This window comes from Tiliqua scincoides, chromosome 3, assembly GCF_035046505.1.
Source record: "Tiliqua scincoides isolate rTilSci1 chromosome 3, rTilSci1.hap2, whole genome shotgun sequence".
Taxonomy (NCBI): Eukaryota; Metazoa; Chordata; class Lepidosauria; order Squamata; family Scincidae; genus Tiliqua; species Tiliqua scincoides.
Window position 1 is genome coordinate 85,382,402 of NC_089823.1, and position 25,303 is coordinate 85,407,704.

Consider the following 25,303-nt stretch of genomic DNA (forward strand, 5'->3'; position numbering starts at 1 on the left):
GTTCTGACATTTATGCAGCTCCAAAGAGATGGGGAGAAACAGACTCCTTCCCCCTCCCTTACTTGGCATCCAGTAATACAGACTGGCCCCAACTAGTAGTTAAAGACTGGATTTCTGCTTTCGGTGCTTAAGTTTATTTTATGTAGGTATTTAGCACTGTCTTTTATTTATGCAGCTGGTTTGCATTATTCAAAACAATTTGTATTATCTGTTAAACATAATTCTATAGATGCACCTTGGCTCCATTTACTCATTCATTGGAGAATGTTGTAATAAAAATGAATATGGGATTCTTTTTTTCTAGGTGACAATCCAGTTTGCTAACAATGTTTAGATTTGGTGGATTCATGTTGGGCTAAGTGGCTCTTAACTGTTAACCTTTACAGTTCTATGATCCCATTAAAACAATCATATTTATGTAGTTCATTTTATCCAAGGAATGTAACAGTATCCATGAAGGTCTGCCAAATCAGATCTCAATCTTTGAATGTCAGGGTTGTTTTTTGCTTTCTAAAGAAAATTTGAATATATACCATTTCAACAAGAAGTAGTTCACTAAGGCCCAGATCCTAACCAACGTTCCAGCACTGGCATAGTAGTGCCAATGGGATGTGTGCTGCAGTTGGGTGGTACTCCCAGAGGCCTCCTCAAATAAAGGAATACTTGTTCCCTTACCTTGGAGCTGCAGTGCCCTTATGTCAATGCTGGAAAGTGGGTTAGGATTGCACCCAAAGTAGTTTACATAGCAAAATAAATCAACAAATTGTTCCCTATCCCCAGAGGTCTCACAGTCTAAAACAGATTCTGGACTCTTCAATCTGGAATTCCACAATCCGGAAAATATGCCATGCTGGGGTACTAAAGGACAGTTGCTCTCTCTTTGATAAATATGACACCACTTTAAAGATGTCTCTTTGTGCAGTTAGCAGGGTTTGTACATGTTGGTCCATTAGATAAATGCAGCATGCACGGTTACAGATTTGCTATGTTTTGGTCACATTAAAATGAAAGATATACAGCTGCAGAAATGTTATCCTAAGTATTCAGGACTAATTGTCAAATAGCCTATTTCCAATATCTGAGTTATAAAATGATATTGTAGAAGCTCCACATGCACACATACATGGAAGGCCTGGATGAATTATGTAAATTGTCATGCATTTGCATCTGTTAAAAAATTATTTTCTTTTACATAGGTACAGTGAAATGAAGAAACTTGAGAAGATGCTAAGGCAACCAAATTTGGGGGTACTATCCGTGGTGCTGATTCTCTCTTTGGGACTTCCAGAAATCACACTTGCGTGTCCTCACCCGTGTGCCTGTTATGTTCCCAGTGAAGTTCACTGCACATTTAGGTCCTTAGCAGCTGTGCCAACAAGAATCTCCAAACATGTGGAACGAATCAATTTGGGGTTTGTACTGCAATTTTACTGTGGCGTTTGACATTCCTTGAGTATAATTTTAGAGTTCATCCCACATGTTGTGTAGCTGAAGAATTGTGAGTCGCCACTGAATGGAGTTGCAATTTGATACGACTGCTGAGCGGATCAAAAGCCTTGTATAACAAGTACTAATGAGATTGGTCTAAAACGCTTCTGTGATCTATTTCTCATTGCCATTTTTGTGAGAATATGATATGTCCTTCAGTTCCACAAATTTGCTTTCAGTTTATAACCATTGTGATAGCTAAAGGTAAATGTGCATTGCATTGCTTGGCTTCCATCTTGCCTCAGATCTGCTTTCTGTCATATTCCAGTTCCTGCAGTTTCAGAAAGGAGATGTTATAGTCCCGTAATTTGAAGAGCTCATTCAGTAATACGGCCAGCACATATCCTTCTTATCCTTTCTTTCAGCTTCAGTTGAATCAGGTGGCCCAATCCTGAACCGAGAGGAGCAGTGGCACCAAAATGGCAACTGCTGCATCCTGAGCATGCCAGGCAGCCACTGGCAGTTCCTTGGGGGAAGGAGATATTTATCCCCTTCTCCTGGGTAAGGGACCACGCCCTGCAATGGGGCTACTCAAGGTTGTGCCAGCTATTTAGCCAGCACAGAGTTGAGAGGCTTTGTGTCTGGCTGACAGGCCAGATGCGGGGTTCTAGAGTTAGGTGGAGCAGAGCTCCACCTATCTCGCCCCCCTCCTACCCCAGTGCCTCCTGCCTCCCCACACTTCCCCCACCCCAGAATGCCTCCCCCTGCCCTGGCATAAGTCTCTGTCGCCCAGAGCTCATCCTTTGCTCCAGGCGGTGTGTGGCGGGCTTGCAACTGGTGCTAGCTCAGCAAAGACTAGTGCTCAGTGTCACTGGTGTACCTTACAGCATGTTTGTGACACACAGTGCTGGCAGAGAACTGGCACTGAGGCTTCAAGATTGGACCCTGAGTCAGCTTTCATGTACCAACCTGCTATTCATCATTCTTCCAGGCTCTTTTTTATGAAGTGGCTGAAGCATTTTATTTTTCACAGGAATTTCTCTTCACCTGGGCTTCCAATTCAATTCTATTCTATTCAGTTGGGCTTCCAATGGAAGGAAATGTATTTATTTATGCATTTATTAAATGATTTATATCCCATCTTTCCCTCTGAATAGAGAAATATCTCCTATAATGCTGTTTCATTATAGTTCTTTTCATCCTGGGTATACATTTTACATTAGTATAAAAAAAAAGAAAAAGCTAAAATCCATAAATGGTTCAAAAGTTTGGTGCAGAAAAGTACTGCTGTCTGCACTGCGCTTTCAGCCAACAGAAACTGTATTCTGGCTAGGGCTGATGATGCTGATCTAGCTGGCTAGGGCTGGCTAGGGCTGATGATACATCCCCCAGCACAGTGTGATGATGCTGGAGGACGTATCAGTACCTATGGAACTTGACATAAATCCTAGTAAATTCACTTCCATCCAAAAAGCAATCTACCCCAGACAGAGAGCTCATATCTGTCCTGAGTTCTGGCTTTGTAGAATTAGGCACCAACAATTTATTTGGCAAGTGGACTTGCTATGACCTTCTCTGCCCCTTTTGCCAAGCACAAATGCTGCTTTTGCTGACACAGCACAAACAACTGCATGCGTGGTGGCAGCTAAAACTGATTTATGACCTTTGAATGTCCTGCCTTCCTTGAATCTGTCTCTTGTGTTTGCTCAACACAATGATGTAACTCTCCTATGAGGATGACCAAAGGCAGCAAGCATCACTTTCTTTTTGGGCTGTTGTGTTTGAAAACAAAACCATAATTGACAATTTGGAGTATGTTCAGAAAATCTGAATTCATTTAACATAGACTTTCAGCCTTCAAGTTCTGAAATAAATGGATTTTAGTAGGGTTGAGGACTTTGGTTGAGGTCTTTAATTGGTGCAGATAAAGGGCCTGATCCTAAACAGTGAGTGCCGGCCTACTGCCAGCACACACCATAGCAAATGTGCCATAAGGCCCTAGTGCCGGGTGAGTGCCAGTGGTAGCCCAGCCCTGGCCGACACTGGGCTACTGCCAGGTGGCCACCAAAGCTCCGCCGCTTGGCAGACGGCCAAGCAGTGGAGAGGTAAGCGGGGGGAGGTGGGGAGAAGGCATTCCAGGGAGGCGGACGGAGGGCAGGGAGGAGGCATTCCAGGGAGGGGGGAGGCAGGAGGCAGGCGGGGAGGAGGTGGGGAGAGAGGAGCTTTACTCCACCAGATCCAGAGCCTCCATGTTGGGTTTGCCACTCTACAAGGAGGCTCTTGATTCACTGCCAACCTTTTGGTAGGCGGTGAATCAAGTAACTTCATTGTGGGGCTACTCGCTTTACCCGGGGGAAATGGCAAAAGTCTGCTTTTCCCAAGGAGCTGCCCGGAGTGTGTGGAATGGGGCGGCAGCCATTTTTGGCGCTGCTGCAGCCCAAAACCCTGGGCAGCTCAGGATTGGGCTGTAAGCCATCAACACAGCAAACCTGTGTGCACTTTCCTGGGAGTAGGTCTCACTTAACACAAGGACTTACTTCTAAGCTGCATAGGATTGTGCTGTAAAACTTAATTTGATTAAGGAGGCAGTGGCAACAATTTAATTGATGAGACTGCAAGTTAAAAGCGTTCTTGTAAATTATTAACCACTTTTCTTCTGATATGTTACTAAAATAGGGAAAGGCAAAGTAGATATCAGGGATTGTCTTTCCTTATGACAGGGATTGTATATATTCAATTTTACACTTCAGGATCTCAAAAAAACAACTATACTGAAGTTTAGTAGCATGCACATATGGTTAAACTTCACTGAATAATATGTCTAAAAGCAGTTGATTGAGTAAACTCTGTTCATCAATTCACAGCCCTAGTTCCAAAATCCAAATGTTTGCAGTTAGAAAACCCCTGATGAATCTCACCAGTCAAATACCTAACTCCACAAACCTAGCAGTTCAGCCAGTAGCTGTGGTTTTCTGCTTCCAGAAATTGCTTGGCAGACATTCAGTTTTTAAATTTCCTCTATACAAAACTTAATTCATTTATTGTTACATGTTTTGTTGGCATCCTTGTGGGTCTACTGCTTTGCCAGTCTCCATATCATCATAGGTTGGCTTCCTGCCACTAACTAATACCACCAACACATGGAGAATGTTGTGAGAAACATTCTGATTGACATTTCTATGAATTTAAACTCCAACTTAATTGCATTTATTTTTAAAATTTATGGCCGAAGAAATATAACACTGACTAGAAACCGTATATGAAAAACACCAGTTAAGCACATATGGCCTTGTTAAAATGCTTCATTAACTTGGTCAAATTAGGGGAATGATTTAGAAATAAGCCAAAGTTATCTGAGATGCCAGGTTTCCACAGTATAAAATGATGATTCATTACAGAATATCATTGAATGTGTTTTCTTCCCAGGTTTAACAGCATACAGGCTATATCTGAAACCTCATTTGCAGGACTTGCTAAGCTAGAGCTGCTCATGATCCATGGAAATGATATCCAAAATATACCCAATGGTGCCTTAAAAGATCTGACATCACTACAGGTAAAGCCGAACTTTTTTTATTATTATTACATTAAAAAACAAAGCAATAATTACAGTTTGTTGCCTTGTTCCATTGGTGGTCATGTGTGAGCTTCCTATACATTGAGGACTTTATTTGAGCAGAGCCATCTCTTTTCTGTACAATGTTGGAGAAACTGCATGGATTCATGTGTGGAGCATTTCCTAGCACTGAAGAGGAGCCCTGCTCATGTGTGTCAGTGATATAATACAAGCAGCCCAATCCTAACCGCTGCTGAAACAGGCAGGCCTACTGGCCTGCACTGCATGCAGTGAAAGAGTGGGGCAACTGGGCTACTTGGTTTTGCATCAGCTTAAAGAGGTGGCACAAATCCAAGCAGCCTGGCACAAGACTGGGCTTCCAGGGAGCAGGGCTGGGATCCAGCTTAAGTGCAGGATCCTGGCTTCAACCTCCCTCCCAGGCCCTGCCTGCCCATAGACTCATCTGCCTGCCACCTGTCCTCCCCTGAATGCCACCCTCCCCCACTCGTCCCAGATCTCCATGCTGGCATCCTTTTGCTGGCACGCACTCACCCATCCCAGGGCTTGCTCCGGCCTGCGGAGGCTGGCCTGTGTCCTTGCACCAGCCTTCCCAACTCCTAAATCATTGCAAACATGCCTTATGGCATGTTAGCGACACTCTTTGGCCAGTGCAAGGGACTTGCATCGGCCGATAAAGCACTTGGGATTGTGAAGCTCTGAAATGTATTTGCTCATTTCTGCTCAGAAATAAGACTGCAATCCTAGACATGCTTTCCTGGGAGTAAGTCTCAATAAACACAATAGAATTTACTTTTGAGCAGACCAGCATAGAACTGTGCTGTAAGTTATTGAGTTCAGTGAGACTTACTCCCAGGTGCGTAGGTACAAGATTATAACCAAATGCTTTCTGTTATGCAGAAAAGCATCAATTTTTATTCTTTGGGTACTTGAAGTTCCTAAATAAATCTAATGCCATTGTTCATAATGCTTACTTCTGTCCTGTGTTTTCAGCCCCTAGACAATGCTAGACACATTTTCAGCAAATCAGTGGGCCTTATTTTGTTGCATCTAACTTAAGATCAGTTGACTTCAGAGGGACTTAAAAGTGGCTTTTTCTCATGGTCTTTGTTTTTCCTGCATTATGTATTTTTCCTGCATTTTTTTGTATGTATTATGTATTTTTCCTGAATTTTTCCTGCAGGTTGTACTGGTATGAAAAAAATGTTAATGTATTTGTTTATCTTGACCATTTAGGTATTCAAAATAAGCTACAATAAGTTGCAAGCTATAACCGGCTACACCCTCCAAGGGCTTTCCAGCCTAGTGCGACTGCATGTGGACCACAACCGAATTGAATTCATTCACCCAAATGCTTTTAATGGATTAACTTCCCTTAGACTTCTCCATTTGGAAGGAAACTTGCTCCGGCAGTTGCATCCCAACACATTCTCTACATTTACGGTCTTCGATTATTTTAGGCTGTCAACCATAAAGCACCTCTATTTATCTGAAAATGCCATTGAAACACTGCCTTTGGACATGTTTCACAAAATGCCTCTCCTGGAGAATCTTTATCTTCACGGGAACCCCTGGTCTTGCGACTGCAGGTTGAAGTGGCTTCTTTCGTGGAGCAAGAAATCTGCAGGTAAGCAAAGGGGGTAGCTGGTGTAGCCAGTAATAATAAATAATAATAAAACTTTATTTTTATCCCGCCCTGCTCCCTAACGGGACCCAGGGCAGCTAACAACGTATTAAAAAAACAAATTTTAAAAACATTAATACATAGCAGATAAAAACATTTAAAAACACATTACAGAGGCCATAAAAACAGTAGTCAGATTAAAAGACAGAATAAAAGAGCAAGTCACCGAGGAATCAAGCCTGTAAAAAACTAAAAGATGTATAAAAATGTTAAGAAGGCCAGAAATCAGAAGGCTTGTTTAAACAACAGTGTTTTCAGGCCTTGCCGAAAACTCTCAAGAGAGGGAGCCATTCTCAAGTCAAGGGGAAGGGAGTTTCATAATGTTGGTGTCACTACCGAGAAGGCCCTATTTCTTGCAGCCGCCCCCCGGACCTCCTTGGGTGGCGGCACTTGCAAAAAGGCCTTCTCTGATGACCTGAGAGGGCGAGCCGGATTGTACGGGAGTAGGCGGTCTCTAAGATATCCTGGCCCAGAGCAGTATAGGACTTTAAAGGTCAAAACCTTTAAACCAGTAGCTGAGCCGAGAGGGGGTGGAGCAGTAAGTCCCACAATAAGTCCCGAAACTTACCGTGTAATTTGCCCCTCTCACTCTCAGGACCATTCCAAGGAGTGAAAACAATGTGGAAGTGTCCCCTCTGCATTGTTTTCACCCCCAAACAGGCTCCAAAAGCAAGGGGGAGGGCAGCTTACCTGGCACGTTTTGGAGCTATGTGGCACTTATAACTCTGCCCTGCATCTGGCTCTGCTACTCGGAAACCGACTCTGACTGTCCAGAATCTCTGTGTTCCTCTAGTTTGCACCATTCAGGGTTTGTATTCTTGATTTATCTCTAAGCCATATTGACTGTGTTTACACAACTGGCTGTTTACAAGGCAGTAAACAAACAATAACAAAAAACAAACCCATTAGGTATAAAAAAAATTCCTTGCTAAGTACATGTGATCCAGCCTGAGGTTTCCACCTAAACTAATTGGGCCCAGCTTGATTAGTAAATATCAATATAATTGATAATAGTAAATAACAACATCAAAAGGCATGATTTGAGGTCCTGATTATTTCCTGTAATTCTGATATTGTGCAACAGGGATAGGCAGTCTTCCAGCTTGTTTTTTTAGCTAGAACCCCCAAAGTCCCCCAACCTGACCCAAATGTAAAATACTGGCTCTGTGGGGTGCGCATACACTTGGAAGTGAGAAACAGGGTGCCTCTGACCATATACTCAGAATTTTTTGTCTTTATTAGAACTGGCCTTGCAATCCTTTCACATAGAAATCCACTCCTAGTTTCTTCCCAATTTTCTTTGTTTCAGCAGCTAAATGTAGAAAACAGAAAAAAAAAAAATTTTTGTTGTTACTTGGTTAAACAGTTGGGAGTCAGAAACCTTTACTGATCTGCTACAAATCACCCAGATATCTATCAGTAGATCCTAGCCTACTGAACTGGACAGAACCAGCGGTTTTATAGGGGAAGGCATTTGTCTGAAACCCACAGAACTTACCAAGTCAAAGAGAGGGGCTGATTTCTAAATATTCCTCCAGGGGTGATGAATGAGTCCTGGTCTACACTTGCAGGAAAATAATGAACAGTTGAAATAACAAGATATGTGAGCTAGAAAATTTATTAAGACTATAGATAGGAAGATTATATTTTTTTTAATGTTTCCTGCAAGTAGAAAATTCACAGCCAGAAAAAGGCTGAACAAGAATTCCTCCCCCTCTGATGTGCTAGGTGTTGTTTCTTTGTCTTTATTTTCAGGCACTTTTTACATGAAGAAAACAAACAAAATGGCATGCTGCACCTGTAGCCTCAAGTGGTACAATCTATTCTGCTGCCTCATTTTGCAGCATGTATAGACCTAGTCTGATTTTGCAACTTTCTTGCAGGGATCAATTCAAACTCCTCTCTTCACCCCTGTGTTATGACTCTGACTTGTTAGAAATTTATTTATTTATTTAAGAGATTTATACCCGCCTTTCCACCCCGTTTAAGGGCCCTCAAGGCAGTATTTCTCTCAAGGAAATACATACAAATACAGATACAATTCGCTTAATGACAGGGATGCGTTCTTGCACCCCTGTTATCAAGTGACATGGGATGTTAAATGACATCACCTGTTTTAAGCCTCTGAAGCCGAGGGAAGCTATGCTCCCATTGCCTCTGGAGGCTTTTCTGATCCCCGCAGAGGTTGCATGTGTCTGCGCATTGCCTCTGTGAGGCTCAGAATGACCTTTATGGCTGAAAAATCACAACTTCCAGTTTCCTCAGGCTCCCTGGAGGGCTTTGCCTGGCCTCAGAATGCCTTATAAGGTGAAAAAAGTCACTTCTGGTTTCCTGAGAAAACCAGAAGTTGCAATTTTTTTTGGCCCAAAAGGCCATTTGGAGCCTTGCAGAGGTGGGCACCTACTCTGCGGGCCACAGAAAAGCCGTCTTCGGCTCCGGAGACTTAGGGGAAGGGGACAGTGATCAGTGATGGGCCACATGGACCACTGCAAAGCGACATTTGCCTATACTCAGCTTTAGTCATCATACAAAGAGCAAGCATTTTAAAGTGTGCATGAATATCATGGTCGCTTCAGAGTTTTTTTCCATTATGCATTGGAGGGCAGATGGAAGGTGTCTTAAACTAAGAGTGCACTCCTGATCACCCTATACTTCTCTACAGCTTGCTTCAGAGACTGGATGGGATATGACTATTGTGCATTCAAATCTTCTAGGTAAAATCATTCTGCATCAAAATTCCATGAGATTTTCTTTTTTTTGTCTTCCAGGTGTCTTAAAGTGTAAAAAAGACAAAGCCTATGAAAATGGCCAACTTTGCCCTAAATGCACCTACCCTAAGCAATTCCATAAACAAGATGTTCAACAGTTGAAAGATATTTCCTGCAGAAAGCCAATCATACAGTCCCTGATGAAAAAGAACATTAGCTTCAGCATGGAAAGAGCGGAGGAAGATGATGACAGCTCTGAGTCTCCCCTGGAAGAATTTCAGCTGTCTCCGTGGAACATTACTCTGAACTTAACCGATGAGCATGGAAACATAGTGAATCTGAATTGTGAAATCAAGAAACCAACAAACTCTACCATAATTCATTGGAACCAAATCTCTCCTCAGGAAATCGATATCAATGCTACCATTTCCCTGGACCTGGAATGCCCGATGAACCGAGACAACTATGAAAAACTGTGGAAGCTGATTGCTTATTACAGTGAAGTGCCTGTCAAGTTAGAAAGGGAACATGTTCTCAGCCAGGAGCCAAAAGTGAGCTATCATTACAGACAAGGTTCTGATTATGATGCACTTTACTACACAGGTGTTAAAGGGAGGATTTTTGCAGAGCCTGCCTGGGTGATGCAACCACTGATACACATCCAGTTAAACAGACGCCAGAGCACTGGGAATAAAGTTGTGCTTTCTTTTTCTACCCATATTTCTCAAACACTTCAGACCCAAGAAAACAAGCAGCAGAGAAGCAGCTGGGTTATGATAGAACAAGACCAGTATACAAAGGCAGCTCAGAGTGTGGTTGAAAGTTCAGACGCCCAGCTGAGCTGCAATGTGAAAGCATCAGAAAGTCCCTCCATCCGATGGATGCTTCCAGATGGGACTAAGTTGAAAGCTCCATTCAAAATGGATAACAGCAGGTTTTCCGTCCTAAGCAGTGGTCAGTTAATCATCAAATCAGTGGGCTATGCTGATTCAGGCATGTACCATTGTGTTGCTCAAGTGAGAGGTGATGTGGACACCATGTCCCACAGGGTTCTGGTGCAGCCTCCAGTCATTCAGCCAACTGACTCAGAAATCATCAAGGTTGAAAAAAATGTGGGAGATCCTATACTTTTACCCTGCAGTGTGGAGGCTATACCAGATGCACACCTAAGCTGGATACTTCCAAACAGCCATGTTCTTAATGATCTGTCAAACTCATCCAACGGGTACATGTTGGATAATGGCACACTGTTAATTCCACGCAGCCATGTCAGTGACAGTGGATACTACAGGTGTGTGGCTATCAACCAACAAGGATCAGATCAGTATGCTGTTAGAGTAACAGTAAATAAAATGGTGTCTGATAGATCTTCAAAAAGAGTGAAATTCAAAAAGCACCCTGGGTCAAGGACTTATGTCAATACAAAGGGGCAGTTCATAGAAGATGATGAGGGGTCAGGCACTACTGAGGCTGATGATATCCCAAACAAAAGGATCCATCTGAAGGACCATGAAGTATCCCTTAAACAAAGGAATGACAATGCTTCTCGTGCTCATGTTAAAAAGAATAGAAAAGGAAAGCACAAAATGAAATTATGGAAAGGCATGGATAGGACTGAAGAGATCAACACTGCAGAGGGCCGTAGGGTATTTGAATCCCGAAGGAGAATAAACATGGCAAACAAGCAAATTAATCCACAGCACTGGGCCAATATTTTGGCAAAAGTCCGTGGGAAAAGCCTTCCTAGAACAACCACCGCACCAACCTCTCCTTCGGAGACTACCACAGAGACTCAGTTCATGCACAGAACCACCAGAACTCCTCCTCCCATTGCCAGGCCTCCCTCAACGAGTGTGGTGGAATCTCCAGTCGATGCAGAGGAGTCTTCTGCAGACATACCACATTTTGGTGAAGCAGAGCTGCTCACAGTCCCTCCCATTATCAGTACGCAGGATTCTAGTCAAGAAAAAACAACTTCCTCTGTAGTGAGAACTGAACCTTCCATGGATTATGAATTTCCAAACCCAGAACAACCTATGAACAGTGTAGAAACATTGACTGAACACGATACCAATATTTCTCCAACTGTTCAATCACCGGCTTGGGATCACAGTGATTTGAAGACAGAGTATCCACTAGCAGCACCAACAAGTATAGATGCTTTCACCAGAGAACCATCAAATGATGAAGTAACAAGCAGTTTGCCTCTCTTTCAAAGCACTTTGATAACAATAGACAATGGGGATAGACCCACACGATCTACATTGTTTTCGACAGAGCTACCCTTTGAAATTCCTGTGTCTGCAGAAATTCATGCTTCTGAGGGCCCAGAAACAGATTTACAGAATAATTATATGAATAACCTAGGTAATGATGCCAATACCCTACATTTTACGCAGTCTCAGATCAACTATGCTACGAATGCAGTAACCACCACTACTATTTTTGCTCCTGCCACTCCAGTTAAGGATTCTGCTCTTTTGGAGAGAGGCAGAGCAGGTCATCAACAAGTACAAATTTCTCCTGATTCATACGGAGGTTCTGAAAGTGTAATATTTGAAGACATTCATGTTCTAAAACCAGAATCAACTTCTACTGTAAAAAGCACCACTGCTCCATTTCAACAGAAAGAATGGATAATGATTGCTGCTTCCACTAACAAACCAATTACTGCATATGAAAGAAAAATTACTTCCTCCAACTCTCAGGATATTCCTCATCCCCGGCGAAGACCTTATGGAAGAAGGAGACTAAGGCCAAATAGGTTCAGAAGGCCAAAGCCTACTGCCTCTGCCACAGAAGAGATACCTTTTATTCAAAAAATAACTAAAATAGAAGTTGCTACCCAAAGCTTGCAAGGCCCTGTTGTTAAGGATCATCAGGAGCCTGTTGCCGAACCAAAAGCTACAAATGAATATAAAGCTGCCAAAGTGAGTTCCTCATTCACTACAAGCACCAGCGCTTTACAAAGGTCTACCAAGCTTCAAGACATGGAGGCATCTTCTGCTCTCAGATTTTCTACAGTGCTACCGAAAACATTTGTAACACTTTCTCATACTGTCAATGATCAGCAAAATGGAATGACAATATCACCACGTGACATCCTGACTACAACCCCTAATGTGCAGCTGCATTTATCGTACAAGTCAGGGCATCAGCTTACGACATCAGCAGACAGCGAATCCATCAAAAACTTGGAAAGCAATGCAGTCTCAACAAATTATGAAGTCACACATGCACTGACAACGGGCACTTCAGTATCCGTAGGGAGTTCTACTAGTTCCGTGTCGCCTTCTGGCCGTAGTTACTCTGTGATCCCAGAATTTGAAAAAGAATCTATTCCTATTGGCTCATCAGGTCCAGAAAAGGGAGTCAACCCAAGATTCCCTCAATCAGAACCTAGCACTGTGCAGCCTTTGACTGCTATTGATAGCAGGGTGGAACGTTTTAAGAATCGTCAAACTGTAAATGAACAGCAGAAACTTTCAGAATCTCTAATAAAGACCACACTTGCACCGGCTTCCCATCAGAGAGAAACAGTGACCCTGCCTCACTATAGTATAAGGGATGGTAATCTTTTCACTCTTTCCGAACCCAAGCAAGTGATCAAGCCTTGGCATGAACAAACACAAATAATCGCGTCTTCAAGGCACACAAAGGAGAATACACCACCACATAATAATCAAGATCGGACTCCCATCCACAGAACAGAAAAAACTTATACCTCAGTTTTGCCTATTGCACCGGCACCTTTGGCCACTGTTCTTCCCCCACCAATGTCTAGTGTGCCTATACTGTCTGATCATTCTTCTAAAAAGGAAAATTACACTTCTGGTCAACCTACATTTCCAGACATCAAAGGATCCAACGTTGATACTGTAAGAGCCAAAGTCAGCTCTAAAAATGAATTTTTCTCTTCAAAGCACAACAGAATAGCCACACAGCAAAAGCAGGAACAGTTGAAAGAACCACACAGTGGAAGAACACACAACAGCCTGCCACTGAATCCAAATGTCCCTCACCAGCCAATTGGAATTATACCAGTTTTTCGTCAGCCGCCTGCTTTTCTACCTCCCAAACAATTTCCTGTAAGGGGGACAGTGAAGCCTCCACGTCTCCTTGTGCCAGGACTCTTTCACCACTTTGTAACTCCTCAGGCCCCCCTTCACTATACTAATAAACCAGAAATAACAGCGTATGCAGCACAGACTACAAAGGGCAGAAAAACCACTTCTCCACACACAGAGACCTTCCCCACCACAACAGCCACTCCACTATATAGACCTCAGTTACATACTCCAGTCAGACCTGGCAGTCAGGGTGAAACCAGATACAACACTGACTCTCAAGTTTTTGCCAACTACCTTCCAGATACCAGAGACAAGCCTGGAAGAGCCTTAATAAATCAAGCTATACCTTATTTTCCCAATCCCAGAACACCATTCCTATATAACAGAACCAGGGTCTTCCAACACTTAGGAATAAACTCTAAACCAGTGTTGCCTCATTGGCAGGCCTCAGTAAGCACAACTGAAAAGAAATTTCCCTCTCCAACCAGAACTGTAACACAAAGCACTCCTCTGCGGATTGCAGGCATTGTGCCTCCCCTGCCCTTGAGTACTGCAGTACCAGCTGTGACCACACCTGTATTCTTAGCTCCCAGCATTAAATCTCAAATGACTTCAACCTCACAATCCTCCAGAAATAATCATTACAGTAACCCAAATGTATTATTGGTGCCTAAAGTTAAAGCTCTTAATTCTAGCATAATTCAGCCCTCAACAAATTCCAGAGCTCAAGGAGAAAGGCCTAAGATCATAACCAAAGGATCAAATGGTTTGTCCATCCTTGCTGAATCAGATGCTGTTATCCCATGCGATGCCACGGGAGAACCCACGCCTTTCCTTTCTTGGACAAAACTCTCCACAGGTAAGATATAGGAACTTATACTGATGGAATGGATTTAAAATGACATATAGTAACTGGTTTTTTGTTTACTTTTAGAAAGAACAGTGCCCTGTACTTATCAGAAACATGACTTTTCACACCTAGTTCAACTTATTTAAAAGGCAGAGTGCCTCATATTTTCCCCTTGTTCCTGGTGTGTCTCGGTTTGTTGGCGTGTGTTAAATTTTCACACTCCAACCAGAGAAATCCATGCACATAAAAAGTCTTATGCATGCATCGCTAATATAGATACAGATGTGCATTGGGTGCACATTTATCTGCATGGTCACATTATCTCAGCCCTGTTGAACTAGCTAGATCTGTATTTTGGTTCAAATAGGGATGTGATTACCTGAATGGAGCCTTATGCCTTACTTGTCCTCTGACGTTCTACCAAGATGTTAATATGTAGCCAGAATGACCAAAGGCTCAGTGCGAGCCTCAAAAGAGGGCACAGATCCAAGGAGACCCATTGAGGCTGCCTGGCCATTACATGGGGTAAGGGAGCTTACCCCTCAGCACCACTGCAGCCCTGAGTGTTGGGAAGCCCAGGATTGAGCTGTCCAGCACCAGCCTTACAAGAAAAAAGTTACAACATTTGGGGCCTTTTAGTTTAGAGAAAAGCTGACTAAGGAGGATATGACTGAGGTTCCAATCCTATCTTCCACCAGCCTTGATGCAACTGCACCAAAAGGTGCACATTACATCCAGTGTTGGGGGGGGGGGGGAACCCAAGGGCAAATGGGAGGTAAGTTAAAATTATTTTTTACTTGTACTTACCTTTGTATAGGTCCTGGAGCTGCCAAGGTTCTCCTTAGATATATGCCACCTCTTTTGGTAGTATATAGTCGAGGGAAAGGGGATGGTGAGGTTTTAAAATGAGAATGCCTAGGATCATAAGCAAAGTACCAAATTCTACCTGCTCACAATTGGCCCCTGCTGCTGACTTACTGATGTTGGGAGATTCCAAGAACACGGCTGCCACACAACCAATGCTGCTTGCTGTTTTCAGCACTGTTAAGTCAGGCTGTGCTGCCAGAATGCGAGTTTCAGCAGCGCAGCCCAATCATATCAAAGGCTTATCAAATTATGCTGATTTGGAAAAGGGGAGAGAGAGGGAGAGATGTTTCTCTTCCTTTCTCACAACACTGCAACATTCATTAAAACTGGTTGGCAGGAGAATCAGAATGGGCAAAAGGAAGTGCTTCTTCACACAAAGCATAATTAGTCTGCAGTTTGCTACCACAAGATGGCCACTTTAGGTAGCTTCAAAAGGGAATCAGACAAATTCATGGAGAAAAAGATATGTCATTGACTGCTGGTCATGATGGCTAGGTTCAGTCCCAGTATGCTTCTGAACTCCAATTGCAGTGGTGGGAGTGGGAAATGCCTTCATCTCCTGCTTGTAGCTTTCCTGGGGGCATCTGCTGGTCCATCCACTGCGTGCAACAGCATGCTAAACTAGATATGGACCTTGGGCCCAATCCAGCAGGGCTTCTCTTCTTATGTTCAGTCTAACAAATGGAAAAAAGTCCACATCCTACTCTTTTTTTCAGTCTGTCTTTCTTTGTCTGATTAACTTTCCAGGAGCTTTGATGACAGCCAATACAAGGATACAACGTTTTGAAGTCTTGAAGAATGGTACATTTGTTATCCGCAATGTTCAGCTTCAGGACCGTGGACAGTATTTGTGCACTGCTCAGAACGCGCATGGCATGGATAAGATGATGGTTTTGCTGACAGTCTTAGCCCAGCAGCCCAAAATGCTAGGTTCCCGCTTCAGAGATGTGACTGTTTATTTTGGAGAACAAGTGACCATGGATTGCCAAGCCAACGGAATTCCGAGTCCACATCTTTCTTGGATTTTTCCTGACAGGAAAATATTGCAAATGGTGAGCACTACAGAAGGGAGAGTGATGCTGTATGAAAACCGAACCTTGGCCCTCAAAGACACGAGTTTTTCAGACCGGGGGGTGTACAAGTGCATTGCCAGTAATGCTGCTGGAGCAGACAGCATTGCAGTGAGGCTTCACGTAGCTGCCTTGCCACCAATTATCCAGCAGGAGAAACTAGAAAATATTTCCCTTAATGTGGGACAGAATATTAACATTCATTGTAGTGCCAAAGCGGCTCCTCTGCCCAGCATCCGCTGGGTGATTTTTGATGGAACCCAGATCCGAACCTCACAGTTTGTCCATGGAAATCTCTTTGTTTTCCCCAATGGAACGCTGTACATCCGCAATGTCTTGCCCAAAGACAGTGGGAGCTATGAATGTATTGCAGCCAATATGGTTGGTGCTGCCAGGAGGACTGTGTGGCTGCATGTCAAAAAGCAGTCCACAAATGCCAAGATCACTGGGACCTCTCCTCAGAGAACAGATGTGACCTATGGCAGCACCCTGCGACTGGACTGCAGTGCATCTGGGGACCCCTGGCCACGGATACTCTGGAGGTTGCCTTCCAAGAGGATGGTGGACTCGCTGCATAGGTAAACTTTTGGCATGCCTTGCATACATTGTTGTTTTTGATGAGTTTCATATAACAGCTGCCACTTAGCAGAATCCCTTAAGTCATTCCACAATATTTGCCCTGTGCTTTATGAGCAGAAATTAAATGACTCCTTCACAATTTACATGTTAGTATTATACATATATGCATGGAGAGGGGAGAGGGAGGGGGAGAGATGGTGCCTAAGAGTAGCTTTATATTGCACCTAGGGATGTTATCTCTCATTTTTCAGCCCGCCCACCCCCTGGCTCTCCTCAGACATGTGCCAACTATATAGCCATCAAATCCTAGCCAACTTTCCCACTCTGATACAGGCAAGCCAATGGACCACGCACCAACGAGAACATTTGTTCCCTTACCATGGGGCTGCATTGTGACAGTCATAAAGAGCTTTTTGCTGCTGACACAAGCATTCCGGCAGCAGAAGACCTGATAAGGATTGGACCTTCAATCTTTCTCTGCCATTTACAGCTACAGGAGAGTGTTTATTATGTGGTAGAGCATGCACAGCCTCAAACCACACATTACATGCTTCACCTATCCATGTTTAGTTTATTCTGCCCAATCCTGTCTCCCACCATGTTATAGCTTGCAGCTGCACTAGTGGAGCACATGCCGCATGCTGTGGTGGTAGTGGGTATTAGACATCCTGCAGGAGGGAAGTAAAAATATTACCTACCCCCAGTAGGTAGCCCAATTGCCAGTGGGTCTCCTCAGACATACGCAAGCTATATAGCTGGCACGAGCCTGAGGAGAGCCAGGGGATGAGGTGGGCTAAAAAATAAAAGATAACATCTGATGTGCGCAACTGCTGCCAGACCCACCCCCTAGCTCCCAAACACAAACCCCCATTCCTCCATCAATCTGCTCCATTACTCCTACTCCCTGACCATGGGGAGAGGCACCTTAAATGATTAGGCTTTTAATATCAGGTTAAAGATTTGCACCTGAAATAAGCTGGATATTACAGAACATGAGCTGACACCAGTTTTATGAATGCAGTCAGTCTATTACATACCTGTCACCATGTAATATGGTTAATATGCATTAACCATACCTGAAGTCACAAGAATTAAAGTGAGAGGACAGTGGTAATATGAGCTGAGTTCTTGAAACTCTTTTCACATTTAGAATGGAACTACATATTATAGAAGATACAGGCCATCAATAGCAGCATTCCCAAGTCTCATTCTCCTCTCTCCCCCTTTTTCCTGCAACATTTAAGCCCCAATGCTATTTCCCACCATCTGTGCCAATGCATGCATGTCAAAACTGTGCACACTTAATATTATGGAGGGGGGGATACTCAGGCAGCCTGCAGGAGGTAAACAGAAAATTTCTACTTACCCCCCAGTAGGCTGTGTACACTAGCCCATTTTCTGGACCTGATCTGTCTTTATGGATCCACTTGGACTTACACCAGCTATATAGCTGGTACAGGTACAAGTAGACCCACCAAGCCAGCAGGGTCCTTCCCTGGGGCAAGGGAATAAATGTTCCCTTACCACTAGGAGGCCTCTAGAGGCCAAAACTCCACCATGGGATGCAGTGGATGCCCTGTTGGCACCGCTGCATCACCATGCAGGAGTTGGTTTGAATTGGGCTGTTAGGATGCTTCAGGTGCTGTGGGATCAGGTCACTACCTAGATATATTTTCCAGATTTGGGGAGGAATTAGAACAAGTTACTTTCAGTATGGATGACTGAGCAACAGCTCCATAGTGGAGTAATTGGTACATGTTGAGTTCCTGGCATAGCCACTTAAAAGGGTCTTAGGTACTCTGGTAAAGTTCTCTGACTGAGAGCTGCTGCCCATTAGAGAGTGGTGTGTCAGATCAGATGCAGTCACATCTATTTGTCAGCCAGTGCTGCTTGTCACATTTGGAAAGGAACCTTTTTAGACAGAAGAAAGTGAATGAATCAGAGAATGGCAAAGCAGGTTTGCCCATCCTTAGATAAACCATACACAACTTATCCTTTGAGCATCATATTACAAGAAGTTCTGCCTGATGACTTTAGAAGAGACTGCTGATATAGCTATTCCTGCCTCTTCATTATCACTGGAAACCACTCAGTCAGTGATGCCAGGCTAGATTGCTCAATGGTTTGACTGAGTATAAGGGAGCACCTTAGACTTTAGAAGAGACTGCTGATATAACTATTACTGCCTCTTCATTACCACTGGAAACCACTCAGTCAGTGATGCTGGGCTAGATTGCTCAATAGTTTGACAGCAACTGTTACCCTGCACATGCCCGATCTCATCTGATCTTGGAAGCTAAGCAGGGTCAGGCCTGGTTAGTACTTGGATGGGAGACTGCCTGGGAATACCAGGTGCTGTAGGCTTATACCATAGTCTTTTGAGACTGAAGGTTGCCAACCAAGGGAGCACCTTAGATATCTGATTACATATGCAATGCTGTTATTCCTCCTTCTCCCAGATCTGAAATGGGAGGTAGAGTGTACTGCCTCCAAAATCAGTGACAGTTGATACAACTCCTGAAGGCAAGGCAATCAGTTCATTCACCAAATGAAAAGAGCAGTCCTACATAATATCATTGGGTGTTAATATCAATTTAAAGTCGATTGATCATGCACAGTTTACTGTTGGGGAGAGGATTATACACTGATAGCCCAATACTATGCATGTCTACTCAGAAGTAAGTCCCGTTAGAGTCAATGGGCCTTACTCCCAGGAAAATGTGGATAGGATTGGGCTGTGCCAATGGGGTATGCACTGCTTCCTTTGATGGAGGGCAGTCACAGAGGCCTCCTTAAGGTATGGAAACATTTGTTCCCTTACCTCGGGGCTGCATTGAGGTTGCACCAGTGCTGGAAAGTTGGATAGGATTGGGCCCTGAGATTTGACAGTATAAATTTCTAAAATGACTCTATGTCAAGTGTTTTGTATAATAATAATGGAACCAGAACAGCAGAAACATCTTCTGCTTTCAGATATCTCATGGTCCACTATTAAGTGACCCAATGTAAGCAGTAACATATACAAAAGTTTTCAGAGTTTTTTAAATAGATAAAATTGCCTTGACCACCTGTCTAAAACAATTGCAATGTAGGCTTCCTTGGAATAACACATCTTTAATCATAGGTATGTTTATATCTTCTCATATGGAAGATATTGGCAATATCCTGTTCATTTTATAAACATGTGTGTCCGTATAAATAAGCTTACTTGAATTTAGCTATGGTGTGTATATATAAGTTTCGGTGTTGGGTTTTGTTGTTTGTTTTTTGCATTTTCATGTCTAAATGCTGCCTAGAATCTGTAAATAACATCTAAATCTTCAGAAGAAGCATAAAGTAACTAAAAATATCCTTCTATTAGAAGAGAGTCAATTTAAGGGTGGAGTTGTTTGCTTTCAAATGAAAATAATTGTATTTGTATTCTGGCTCAAAATATGGTTAATTGCAAACATATACTGAAAGCACATGTTTTGTTTTGTCTTTTCCTACATTAGTTTGGACAACAGAATCAAGGTATTTGGCAATGGAACTCTGGCTGTCCATGCTGTCACTGACAAGGACGCCGGAGACTATTTGTGCGTGGCCCGCAATAAAATTGGAGATGACTACGTTGTTCTAAGAGTGAATGTCATGATGAAACCTGCCAAAATAGAACACAAAAATGAAAACAATCACAAAGTGATGTATGGAGGGGACCTCAAAGTTGATTGCATAGCCACAGGTTTACCAAACCCTGAGATCTCCTGGGGCCTTCCTGATGGCAGCATGATTAACACCTTCATGCAATCAGATGACAGTGGAAGCCGAACAAAAAGGTATGTTGTGTTTAACAATGGAACACTGTACTTCAATGAAGTAGGACTGAGAGAAGAGGGGGACTACACTTGTTATGCTGAGAACCAGATTGGTAAAGATGAGATGAAAGTGCGGGTCAAAGTATTGGCTGAACCTCCCACAATTAGAAATAAAACCTTCACCACTATCAACATCCCATATGGGGACATGGTTTCTGTAGGGTGTGACGCAAAAGGAGAGCCAACACCCAAAGTGACTTGGTTGTCTCCAAGCAACAGGCCCATCCCACTTCTGTCAGATAAATATCAAGTGTTCCAAGATGGGACACTTCTCATCCAGAAGACCCAAAGATCTGACAGTGGCAACTATACCTGTGTGGCCCGGAACAATGCTGGGGAAGACCGGAAAGTCATCTGGATCCACATCAATGTTCAGCCTCCCAGAATCAATGGGCAACCCAGTACCATCACCTCAGTGAGAGAAACAGCCATGAGAGACAGTCGGAAACTCATTGACTGTAAAGTAGAAGGCATCCCACCTCCGCGGGTCATGTGGGCTTTCCCAGAAGGAGTGATCCTACCTGCTCCCTATTATGGGAACCGAATCACTGTGCACCGGAACGGCACACTGGACATCCGTGGTGTGAGACAGACAGACTCAGTGCAGCTGGTGTGTATTGGTAGGAATGAAGGGGGTGAGGCCAGACTGATTGTGCAGCTTCAGATCATGGACCATGTGGAACAGCCCACCTTCAGGGATCCTGTCACTGACAGGATCACTGCCACAGCAGGGCACAGCATCAATCTGAACTGCTCAGTACAGGGAAACCCTCAGCCCAGCACAGCCTGGCTCCTTCCCAATGGCACAGAACTGCAGAAAGGCAGCCACTTGCACAGATTTTACCACAAGAGGGACGGCATACTGCACATTAGTGCCTTGTCTGCAGCTGATGCTGGGACTTACCGCTGCGTGGCCAGGAACGCAGGTGGTTATGCAGAGAGAGTGGTCTTCCTCAAAGTGGGGCTCAAGCCAGAAATTAGCAATCACTACAACAACCTGGTGAGCATCATCAATGGGGAGACCCTACAGCTTCATTGTATCACCCAGCCCACTCAGAGGGCTCGTATAACCTGGACTCTGCCCAGTGGAATGATTTTGGATGGTCCCCAAGCTGTTGGCCGTTTCTCCCTGTTACAAAATGGCTCACTTGTTGTGCGTGAGGCATCTGTGTTTGACAGAGGTACTTACTTGTGCAAGGCCACCACTGAGTATGGCTCCTCCCTTATGAACGTTCCAGTGATTGTGATTGCCTACCCACCCCGGATCACAAGCGAACCGGCTCCTGTCATTTATGCAAGACCAGGCAATACAGTGAAGCTGAACTGCATGGCCATTGGGATCCCTAAGGCAGAAATAACATGGGAGCTCCCGGACAAATTGCCTCTGACAACGGGAGCTCAGTCCCGTCTGTATGGAAACAAATTCCTTCACCCTCAGGGTTCATTAATCATCCAGCAGGCAACACAAAGGGATGCAGGCTTCTACAAATGCACTGCTAAAAATATACTTGGCAGTGATTCCAAAGCAACCTATATACACATATTCTAAAGTTCACACAAATGCTTTTGGATATACACAAATTATCTCAAGTCCCTGCCAGTTGAACACAGCTAGGAAAATACAATTGATAAAGGAAACCATTTGCACAAAGAGGAGACAAGCAGGGTTGTGCCAAAAATTATGCCTTGGCTTCATGCAACACCAAAATACTAATTGGGCAGGTTATGCCTCTAAGACGACCTCTGAACTGTCTCTGTGATGCAACAGGGTTCCTCGCCATCTGCTTTAGAACCTCAGAGACTATTTTCAAAATTTGGTAACGTTTCAGAACAACTTTGTAAACCTGAAACATTTTCAAATGTTGCTTTGAAACTTACCTTTGAGGGGCACTTGTACAAAGAGAGAGAGAGAGAGAGAGAGAGAGAGAGAGAGAGAGAGAGAGAGAGAGAGAGAGAAATTGCATGATCCAACCACAAATCTCCATTGATTTCAGGAGGAGAGTTGGGCACTGAAATCAGTGGGACTTAAAATATGGTTGGTTTGCTTTGGGTGGATTGTGTTTCTTAAGGCCATTACACTATGGCAACTCCATGTTGAGTTCTCTCTCCTTTCCCTCTGAAACAAATAGGACATCACATTCTGAGTTTCTAGGGCCCCGTCTCAACCTCAGTGGCTGCCACTGATGGTAGGAAGAAGGTTTACAATGCAATTCCACTGCAGGATGAGGGTTCCTACAAGTTACAAGGGAAAGAGGGAGAACTTGGTGCACATTTTCAGCTGCAGCCCCATTGAGTATATAACAAGTAGTTTCAGCCCAATGGCCCAACTGTCCCCCACCAGTTTACACCATGCAGCCACGCTGCTGGAGCACATGCTGCATGCTATGGTGGGGGGCAACCAGACAGCTCAGGAGAGGTAAATAAAAATATTACTCTTTTGCTGGCTTAAGTCTGAGGAGACACTTGGGGGGTACGTCCAGGAAGGGGAGATAGTATCTTGCCATGTGCAGCTGCTACCAAGTTCCTTCCCCAAACAGCTCCCGGTTCACCCTTCTTCTCGCCCTGATCCGCCCCTCTGCCACACTATCAGCTCCAGCACGACATTCAGGAGCTGCTTGCATGTGTGCAGAGCCTCCAAGCATTTGCACTGTCAGTCTCACTGCATACAACAGTGGCACATGTTTGCAATGCCATAAGAGAACTTACAGTTGCGGACTGTGAGATCCATAGGCGCTCCATAGGTTTGGGCAGTAAGTCTGATGGAGGCAGTAATATTTAGAAGCATCTTCTGTTTTATACCTTGTGTTACTCAAAACCCCTTGCTCCAATAGCATTCATCCTTGGAAATATTGGACACAGGAAGCAAATTAAAATATCAATGTGCATTTTTCTTCCCCTACACATTCAAACCAGGAATATTTTGTTGAGCTTCCTCCCTGCCCCAATTAATTTAGGTACTACCTGTGACCTAAAGTGTTTTGCTCATGAATTATCCAGATCAATTCTTTACACAACCAGCACCTTAAAACATACCAAAGTAGTATTAAATAAAACAAGAGAACTGATGTGAGAAAAGTTGCTTCCTTTGTTGTTGTTGGACCCCAACCATTCTGTTAGTCTCTGCAATGCTATGACATAGCCAAGCCTTTGTAGAATATGATTACTGTGCTAACTAATCTGTTCATTCTTCGATCAGCTCTCCAGGATCAACTCTTCAGTAAGCAAATAACAGTAAATTCTCTGATTTCATCCCAAGGCAGCCTAGTAATAATTACTGTAACAATGCAAATGCCTCACAGCAAGGGAATCCCAAGCTGACTTCAGTCCTTCATCTTTGTGTGTGTGTGAGTCTGTGCGAGTGTATGAGTGTGTGCTTTTTTAAATCAGACTATGAGACTGGAAGAATAACAGTGACTTGTGTCTCAGTGTATAAATTATTGGTCTTTACAAGACTCTGATACTTTCTACTGTGTTTTATATAATATTAAGATCAGTAACTGTAAGTTTTATAATAAAAAATATTTTCCAACCAAATTTGCCGCAGTCGCTCTTTCTGGAGATGAGACTGTTCCACAAAGCATCATTCATTAAACGGAACAGGGGGAGGGCGTGTTCTTTAAGAACTCAGTTCAGGAGGCTAACACAGTCTTAGTATTGCATTGGTCCGACCATTCACCCTCCTCCTGCTTACTGTTTGGCACAAGCCTCATAATTGCCCTGTACTTAAGCAAGCTGTTGCTATCTAGCATTTGCACAGCAATTATAATTTATGGGTGCTGCAGCAACATCATAGAGTACATCTGCAACCTGTGAAGTTGGTTGGTGATACGCCTGTGTTGTGGATGGGAAGCGGAGCCCTATGTTGGCCAAGTCACATAGTGCATATAAGGTAGCAGTGGGATTCCTAGATCCAATATAGTCAAAAGATTAACAGTGCAATCTAGTCATGTCTACTCAGAAGTAAGTCCCATTGTGTTCAGTGGAGCTTATTCCCAGGAAAGTGAGTGTAGGATTGCAACCTAAGTCAACATGAATAGGCTATCATGGACCTTTTCTTTCCTGCCTTCAAGTTCTTAAAAGAGCTTTCCCCACAATTTGCAAGTCTTAACTCATCTCTTAGCTATATGGTTGTCAAGTCAGAGGTATCTCCCAAATCTGAGACTCAATAGGCAGAGCCTGATGTTGTCACATGGTTGCCAAACACTGTTTGACAGAAACAAATGCCTGCATCCTATCTCCATGCCAGCAGTGCACACCTGTTTTTAGTGGAGGAAGGGAAAGAAGCAGAACTGGAGGTGATGGGCAACCAGGGGGTTGAGCCACTTAACATGAGGACCAAAGACAACAGCCTTCCAAAACTTGAGTCTAAAGACATACATACATAAATAAATAAATCTAGATCTTGCAACCCCACAGAGTGGCCACAACATTCCTATGTAGGCTTAAATGGTTTCAATCCCAAATCCACACAAACCCATGCATAGAGACTTTGTAACCACTCTGCATGTAGCCACTTGATTTTGAATATCCAGCCCCATGTTATTTGAAAATGCAATATTATATCCAACTAGATAAGAACATAAGAACATAAGAACAGCCCCACTGGATCAGGCCATAGG

At 43.6% G+C, this 25,303-nt stretch overlaps 1 protein-coding gene and 1 pseudogene across 1 annotated transcript; both read left to right on the top strand.

Moving 5' to 3' along the window:
- Positions 1 to 1,203: 1,203 nt before the first annotated feature.
- On the top strand, positions 1,204 to 22,255 carry MXRA5 (matrix remodeling associated 5). The gene is made up of 7 exons (XM_066622128.1): positions 1,204 to 1,412; positions 4,855 to 4,984; positions 6,239 to 6,629; positions 9,455 to 12,765; positions 12,874 to 14,323; positions 15,929 to 16,829; positions 20,325 to 22,255. Exons 1-7 carry the CDS (start codon positions 1,207 to 1,209, stop codon positions 22,231 to 22,233), a joined length of 8,298 nt encoding a protein of 2,765 aa, XP_066478225.1. The 5' UTR covers positions 1,204 to 1,206; the 3' UTR covers positions 22,234 to 22,255.
- Positions 19,075 to 19,194, top strand: LOC136646927 (5S ribosomal RNA; annotated as a pseudogene).
- Positions 22,256 to 25,303: the final 3,048 nt, after the last annotated feature.

Coding starts and splice junctions, on each gene's coding strand:
- MXRA5 (XM_066622128.1), top strand. CDS start 1,207: ATGAAGAAACTTGAGAAGATGCTAAGGCAACCAAATTTGGGGGTACTA. Junction 4,985..6,238: donor AAGATCTGACATCACTACAG/GTAAAGCCGAAC, acceptor TTGACCATTTAG/GTATTCAAAATAAGCTACAA. Junction 16,830..20,324: donor ATGGTGGACTCGCTGCATAG/GTAAACTTTTGG, acceptor TTCCTACATTAG/TTTGGACAACAGAATCAAGG.